Genomic DNA, 8370 nt, shown 5'->3' on the forward strand with positions numbered 1-8370 from the left:
GTTATTGGACTGACATGATTTTTTTTTTATTTGAAAGGTAATCTTGTGGCAATACATTTTAAATATGATTTCTGGCATATGACTGCCACGGCTGGCTCGGATATAGTCCAATCTGGACGTCCAATTTTCCCGTCCGTTGTTCTCGATTTTCATAAGCGAATTTTGTTTAGCGATGAAGCACACTTTTGGTTAAATGGCTACATCAACAAACAAAACTGCCGCATTTGGAGTGAAGCGTATCCTCAAGTGTATGTCGAAACACCGTTACATCCAGAAAAACTGACTGTTTGGTGCGCTTTATGGGCTGGTGGCAGCATTGGTCCATACTTCTTCAAAAACGATAATGGCCAGAATGTTAAAGTCAATGGTGATAGGTATAGAGACATGATTACTAACTTTTTCATTCCTAAATTGAACAATCATGATGTCCAAGAGCTGTGGTTGTAACAAGACGGCGCAACATGTCACACAGCTCGTGCCACAGTCGATTTACTGAAAGACACCGCCTAATTTCACGTTTTTGACCTGTGAATTGGCCTCCAAGATCTTGTGATTTAACACCGCTAGATTATTTTCTGTGGGGCTATGTAAAGTCATTGGTCTATGTGGATAAGCCACAAACGCTTGACCATTTGGAAGACAACATTCGCCGTGTTATTGCCGATATACGGCCACAAATGTTGAAAAAAGTCATCGAAAATTGGACGTCCAGATTGGACTATATCCGAGCCAGCCGTGGCAGTCATATGCCAGAAATCATATTTTAAATGAATTGCCACAAGATTATCTTTCAAATAAAAAAAAAATCATGACAGTCCAATAATCCATCGTTGTTTTATTGCAATTTAAAGTTCTATACCTCTAAAAAAAACACCCATTACAAATTTTGACATTTTGTGCAAAAATAATAGTAGTAATTAAAAGATCTCTCGAGACATAATTAGGTACCTACTAAAAATTGGTTGGTTTCTAAAATACGTATTCTAACAGAAACAATACATTCTTTCTAAATGTAATAACAAGTAATTTTAACAAAGATTATAATTCATTTACATTATGATATCGCATCGGATCGTAAACTAAATTTAGGATAGCCGGTTTTGAATACCCGCGTCTCCGATATATCTTCAGTACCACGCCTGTACGGTACAGGTAGCGGCCTTAGGCCCTTTCTCCACTGCTCCGGTCCGACGTCGGATACCGGAATGAGTCATGAGAAAAATATCGGAAGGCCGGATTGCGCTTCTCCACTATATCCGATCCGACAATAATCGATACTTGTGTATTTATCATGCAACACTTATATTAACTAAAACCCAAATACTTAATTTTATTAATAAAACGTTCTAAATTCTGATATTTTATTGGCCTGGCTAGTTTATTACTTTTTTATATTGTCTATCTTGAAATATTATAATCTACTTAATAAACAGTTCACTATTACTATGGTATAAAAATATAAATAAATAGCAACATAATTTGGTTTGGTCCAGGTTATCCAGGTTCTTTCAAATTAAAGAAACTATAAATAAACCTGTGAATAATAATTTTTAACCTCTTGGATATACTTGGACCGATAAAACACCGCGTTCCGATCTAGCAAGTTATCGGATCGATAAAAACCGGATGCCGGAGTAGTGGAGAAGCACGTAAGTACTGTTGTGAGTTTCTAAATCGGATCGGTAATTAACGTTTGCCGGACCGGAGCAGTGGAGAAACGGCCTTAGGGTGTACGGTGTACCTAACATTAGTGATAATGATACCGACTTTTTTGTATAGTTCTTTTGTTATCCTTGGAATCCCAAATAAATCTATATTATATAACATGGGGAAATGGACACACTCCAGCAGTGCGACTGATTTGTCGATTTTGGTATATGTAGGCACTAAAACCCCACCAATCGATTAGGCGGGACACGATAACAGCTAACCCAGGTCTTCATCAGGTCAACTATAATATCTCCTGCATATCCGGTAGCAATTACTAGAGTAAGCAAGAACAATTGAATTGCTTAGGAGAACATTTTAAAGTGTATGTGTGTGTGCGTGTTGTATTGCAAGTTACGTGAGGTAGGCTTTTAAACAAATTAGAAAGAAAAACATAACAATAACGCTTTATAGCGTCGTTTTGATGTTGGGTTTCATGATTACTCGATGTGATTACATGTACTTTACTTTTTATTATATTTTTTTAACATTATATTAATATGAAAAATAAATGGCCAGAGGTTTAGAAAACTATTACTTATATTTAAATAAGAAAAGTATGCAAATACTTTTATATATAACACGCTTAAAACATATTTCAGGCGTAAAACTTTTTTACATTTTTGTTAAAACACAAAGGGTTCAGGCCCTTTGTGTGTGTCGAAATATACCATATAACTTAATTTAATGTATCCTCATACTAGTTAAATGTAAATTTACATTTACTAAAGATATTAGAGCGACTCATGGCCATATGTAATAATACCTTGTCAGAATCCCTATTAAATGCGCCAAAACTTGTGATACAGGGTCACTTTTCGGTAGAGTAATTTTTTTTCACAGTGGGGTCCGAAGTAAACAAAAAGTTATGATTTGAAAAAAAAATATTATAAATACCTGTGAACCACTTTTTGTCTCGAAAACTTGAGTTATCTGTATGTCGTGGCCAACTTGTAGAATTGATTACGATGGTATTATTTATATGTCACGTGATCAAAAAGATGTCTTTGCACAAATAATACGGAAACTCTAATAGTTTGATGGCTACTATAATGAATATAGTCAAAAAAAGGTGTCATAATATAAATAAATAAATAAAACTAATATTTCACACTCGTGCAATTTCTCGTAGTATTTGTTGTGTACACCGTAGAATGTGCAATTAACGCCATTTACACATCTAAAACCAAATTAACCCGAGTTGAACAAATAAACTGTTAGATGAGTCTGCAAAGTTAACTTGATTACACGATTAAAATTTAAACGACACAAAGTATCCTAAAACACAGGAATTGTATGTATGTGTTTAATTCGTTTTGGAATTTAAGTTGTTAGAGATTTTGAAATAAAATGCTATGTTGATTTATGTAGATGAATAATTAAGACTGTTCTCTAAAAAATATGATGTTTAAATATATCTACTATGCCAAAATAAATAAATATAAATTTTAAGTAATCCTCCTTCGAGCTTAATCATCAGAGTAGCTCTGTGGTACCAGCATTCATGGGTGGTCCAAAGAAATTGATTTGAAAATAAATACTCATTGCGTTGAAGATGTCTGTCGCAGCCAACAAAAAGATCTTCATAAATTGTAGCTAACATCTCCACGTCGCCGTCAGCTTTCTATAAAAAAATCGGTTGTCTGTAAAGTCGGTTTACTGACGATAGTTGAACGTGACAACGTCACGAATCGCTCACTCAAGTAGGAGAGAGACAGATGTCGAACGCTGAAGAGCGCGGAGTCCGATTGTGCCTCTCTGTCGCTTCGCGCTCTCGCTTCCACTTCAAGCCTTAAATGGAACGCCTAAGAGCGAGGTAACGCCGCATGAGTCATGTTTTTTCGTGCGTGCAGCCGGCTCCATCGAATTATATGACGTTGTCACGTCAAAAACCCGCTTCATAATCGGTCCATTCCAACTGAGCTACGATGCCACAAACAAACATACACGTCTAACTTACAACATTACGTCAAAAGATTAATATAAAAAAGTATATTATAACAGTAGAATATCTAAAGGTTGGACAAAACTAATTTTAATATAGCGATTATCTAGGTTTTTTAGAATTTCTGAACGTAACCATGTTATCTTTTATACAGATATTTTGTGATATACAAGTTGAAGAACCTCCGGTTTCTGGATTCGAGGCGTGTCACGGATCGTGAGCGTATGGAAGCGAGCGCGCGTGGAGAATTCATGCGCGTACGCCGACCGACTAATGACGTCATTCCAAATGATCCCGGCTCGCCTGAGCTTCGTGCCCGTCCTCTGCCGTTAGACCTCAATGCGCTTGGGAAACATAAAGGTTTGTATTTATTGTCGATTCTTTTCTTGCCAGACACCACTAAACGATTCAAAGCTGTTTTTTTATTTCATACGCTTGCTTATCATCTGCCTTAAGTTTTAGATACTTTTATTATCTACAACTTTGCCACTTGACTTTATTCCATATGAGTTTTAGTTTTGCCGGAAATCGAGATTAACCGATTTTTACCCTTAAAAACTGACCCCCTTCCCCTTCCCGACCTCAGATCGCCCGTAAATTATTTTTCTTTAATTCTTATAATATTCTCCTCATTTTCCAATGGTTTTCATCCTACTATTATCGACCCTGGTCTATAAGCAAAGTTTCCACTTTCCAGCAACATTCTTGCCACTCATCAACAATGTTGATCAACTGTTGCCCAACAAATGTCTACCATGAATACGAGGTTTAAGTTTAAAAATAAAAGAAACAACAACATATTTTTTATTCTTTATTCGCCTAAATTGAATAGTCATACAAAATATATGCAAAAATATTCATGACTAGACAACGTCTGCTGGGTCATGTAGAATAATATTTTTAATCAACAAAACTTATATAAAACACAACGTTTTATTAACTTTTCATTGATTTATTTTTATAGCCGATGTTCCAACCAATGTTGGCAAAATTACTATGCAAGATAGCTTTACGATATTTACTTCGGCAACGCTGTCTAATCACATAACTTTGTTCCCAAACTCAATATAATGAAACCGCTACCTTAGACGCCCAATTGAAGCAATAAATTTAGTTAAAATACCAACTTTGAAAATTTCCATATTGGGTTTTTCGTAATTGAAAAAATTTGGTGAAACTGCCTTTTAGTAAAGTAGCATCTACGTACGATTGTGACGTTATAACAGCCATAGTTGACCACTAGATGTAAAATAATTAATTTAAATTTCGGGTGTGCTTTTGTAGTAATTGGCAGATTTACAATTTTTTTCGGTGAATTAGAATTACCTTATTTAAAATTAAAAAAAAAAATATAAACCTTAGTCAAGTAATTCTAATCGTTTAGGATTTGTTTAGGACACTTTTTCCATATATTAAATAGATTATTGGGGTAAATATAATATTCCTCTACCTTGCTCCGGTTTGGGTTTCAGGAAACTAATTCCTTGCTGTTTTTCAGGTGCTTACGGTAAATGTCTCTACAAATACACGGGAAAGCACTCGGAGGGGAACAGATTCATTTTGAACAGTGATTTGTGACAGACAGTTCTCTCTTTGTGCCAGGATTAATAAAATTCAATGTAGAACTTTTCTCTTACTTTGAAATTGACCATATAAAGTGTCAAAGTTCTTATGTGCATGTATTTTGTATTTTTTTATTGTTAAATGCATGTTATATCTAAGCCAAACAAAATTGTTTTGATTATCTTAGAGGTTTTACTTTGGAAACATGGGCAGATGGGACTCCACTTGTCGAAATTTTGAATATTTTATGTTTTTTTTAATAGTCCAAATACGGAAGTTATTGGGAGTTATTGGGGAAGTGTAGATATACGAATGTTGTTTTGGTGCTAAAAGTTGGGGCGATAAGTATTTAGATAAAAAGACTGAACTTTATAATACTAATACGTAAAATATTCGCTGCCTGAATTAAAAATCAAAATTTATTGTCACAATGATAGTTACTAGATAAAATATATTTCTGTTCTCAACACTTGTTTTTATTAAGTAATCTTTTATTGTTTATAACCCTGTTTCAAAACAAACCACTTTACATTCTTAGGAAAAGATACGGAGTCGAGAGTAAGCGCGAACTCTCGTATATCAAAATCCAATACCTTTTGACATACCCCCAAGCTACATATCTTTATATTAAATCAAGCCCCTATTTTGTGATCGTACCATTATTTTTGTCATATTATTTTATTATTTATTTATATTATCATTTTATTATTATCATAATAATTAAAACAGCTATTGAATGGTATGTCGTTATCCAAAAAAAAAAGTCTGGGCCTCAGATCTCTGTATCTGTTTCGTGATCATTTGATTGTTCTGTGCTTGACATCCACTTTTTGTGTCTAAGGTTACCTCACGATGTTTTCCTTCGCCTTACGAGCCAGTATTAAATGCGCAAATACATGGAAAGCTCATTGACTGGGAATCGAACCTACTCAACGAAGCCGCAAGCTCATGCCATAATGCCAACACTGCTCAATGTTGCTACCATAAATCTTTTATGAGTGCACAACCAAACTCCACCATAATTAACGTTGGATAACTGTTTTTCGCCCACCAATCAAATAAAATTAACTAGAAATATCGTCTTTAAGTCAAGTGCTAAGTATTGTCTGGAAAAACAATGTTGATAAAAAGGAAGAAATAAAAAACAATATAATATCATAAATGTAATTATTCAATGAATACAGTACCGTAATAAAAACATCTGGAATGCAGGAAGTAAGTACTAAAATATTAAAAAGTCACCTTACACTAGGTTTATCAAATAAACCTGCGAAGCCTATATACATTTGGGATTATCTATTTAATACAGGGCATTGCATTAAAACATTAATTTGGTTAGATCATTGTTACAAAATAAGGACCGGGTATCATTGTTGGCTAGTACTCGCAGTTGCTATAGGTATAACAGTTTTGAATCTTATTACATAATAATGTACAAATTTATTAGCTAAAAACCCGTCCCAGAATTACTTATGGAATTAACATTTTGATATTAAACTAAATAGTTTAATATCAAAATAGTCCAAATGGACACACTCAAGATTTTTTAACAACACTGATACCAGCTATCAAACCATTTTTGACGTGACGATGTGTGACGCTCATTGTACGCTTGCGCCTTCTATCTCTCTTCCACTCGAAGAATTAAGTATGCACTCATTTCATCAATGTTTTGTTACGACGTTGTCACGTTAAACTATCGTCCGTAAACCGACAGACAACCATTTTTTCTGTAGGACTGTGACTTGAGATACGAATTAGAGTATGGGCCTGAATATTGTTGATTGTGACATAAAATTTTAAGAATTGTACTTATTATCGGTTAAAATTGTCTTAAGAACCTTATTATATATATTTCTAAATAGCGACTGCGATTTTCTGCCAACACTTAACCCAGCTGAAATAACGACCCGTTTCACTCGTTCCTGTTCAATGTTTAGCTAAAAGACGGTAATTGTCTTAATATACATTAGAAATAAGTAAAACAGTGTTTATCGCAAAATAAATCGATACCATTACAATGTCAAAGATATGAGAATATAAAACGCAGAGGGAAACGATAGCGTTTCATTTTATTGTGATTGGTCAACATCTCTAGCCCAATCACAGAATAGAAAAATGTACAAAATCATGAATATAATGTCATCAATAAATAGCTTAGATCATTGATATCGATTTATTTAAACATTCAGTGAGTAACTAAACGCAAAAGTTAAAGCAAATAGCACAATGTACAGTTTTCAGCTCAGGTACCGTTCTTTGTTTGGACAGTTTGAGAAAAATAACTTTGTACCGTTAAAACTACATAAGCTGCGTATATATTGAGCAATGTAACAAGCATGTAGAATTTGCAAAACATAATTTGTACCTACAAAAATATTACTATAATTATGAGCGTTCGCACATTCGGAGCGTGCACGTACGAGCGTATACGCATATGAAATTTTGCTATGACAACCACAATGTATGCACATGTAAATAAAAAACTTTTATTGCAACCTTCATTGATAATATAACAAATTTAAGGTTGTTATTTTTTAAAGTGTGTGCAAAAAGCTTAGGATTTAAATGGTTTAGATTCGTTTTAGTTTATGTTAAATTACACTAGCACCCCTTCGTTTCGTATCCATAGCAAAACTTTCATTGAGTATTTGTATACGTCAATATAACATAGATTTTTATTTAATACTTGAACAGCGCTGCGTTTGTATCTAAACGGGAACACGAACATCGTTCGAATAAAATTGTGTAGTGTAAACAAATTTTATGAGAAATCGACCAGTCAGAAATGGACATTATTGTATTGACGTATACGATATTAACAAATACTCCGTGAAGTATATTGAACGATACATTTCACGAAAGTATCGTTACGCGATACGCCGAGTATGCGAACGCTAAAAACGTTTGTGCACGATTAAAGCCTTAGAAGTGTCTATATTATTTAGGCAACATTTATCACAATACCTAACATTACAACCTATAGAATTACGAGAACGTAAATAAATTCCACTGCTTTACGTGTTATCATAAATTCAATGCAATCCAAGACGATTTCATTCGAATTTATTTCACAAAATTATTTAATTCAAATTTACTTCAAAAAATTATTTAATTCAAATTTATTTCACAAAATTATTACAATATATTATGCA

The 8370-nt window shown here is 33.8% G+C and overlaps 1 protein-coding gene across 2 annotated transcripts in view; it reads left to right on the plus strand.

The window, feature by feature from the left end:
- LOC125063355 (leucine-rich melanocyte differentiation-associated protein-like) overlaps positions 1 to 5682 on the plus strand; it is a 32893-nt gene extending 27211 nt beyond the window's left edge. For both annotated transcript variants that reach the window (XM_047669767.1, XM_047669765.1), the window contains exons 5-6: positions 3807 to 4012; positions 5151 to 5682. In XM_047669767.1, the coding sequence (XP_047525723.1) occupies positions 3807 to 4012; positions 5151 to 5230 (286 nt within the window). In that variant the 3' untranslated portion in view covers positions 5231 to 5682. The remainder of the gene's footprint in view (positions 1 to 3806; positions 4013 to 5150) is intronic.
- The last annotated feature ends 2688 nt before the right edge of the window (positions 5683 to 8370 follow it).

The sequence above is a fragment of the Pieris napi genome, chromosome 3 (genome assembly GCF_905475465.1).
Source record: "Pieris napi chromosome 3, ilPieNapi1.2, whole genome shotgun sequence".
NCBI lineage: Eukaryota > Metazoa > Arthropoda > Insecta > Lepidoptera > Pieridae > Pieris > Pieris napi.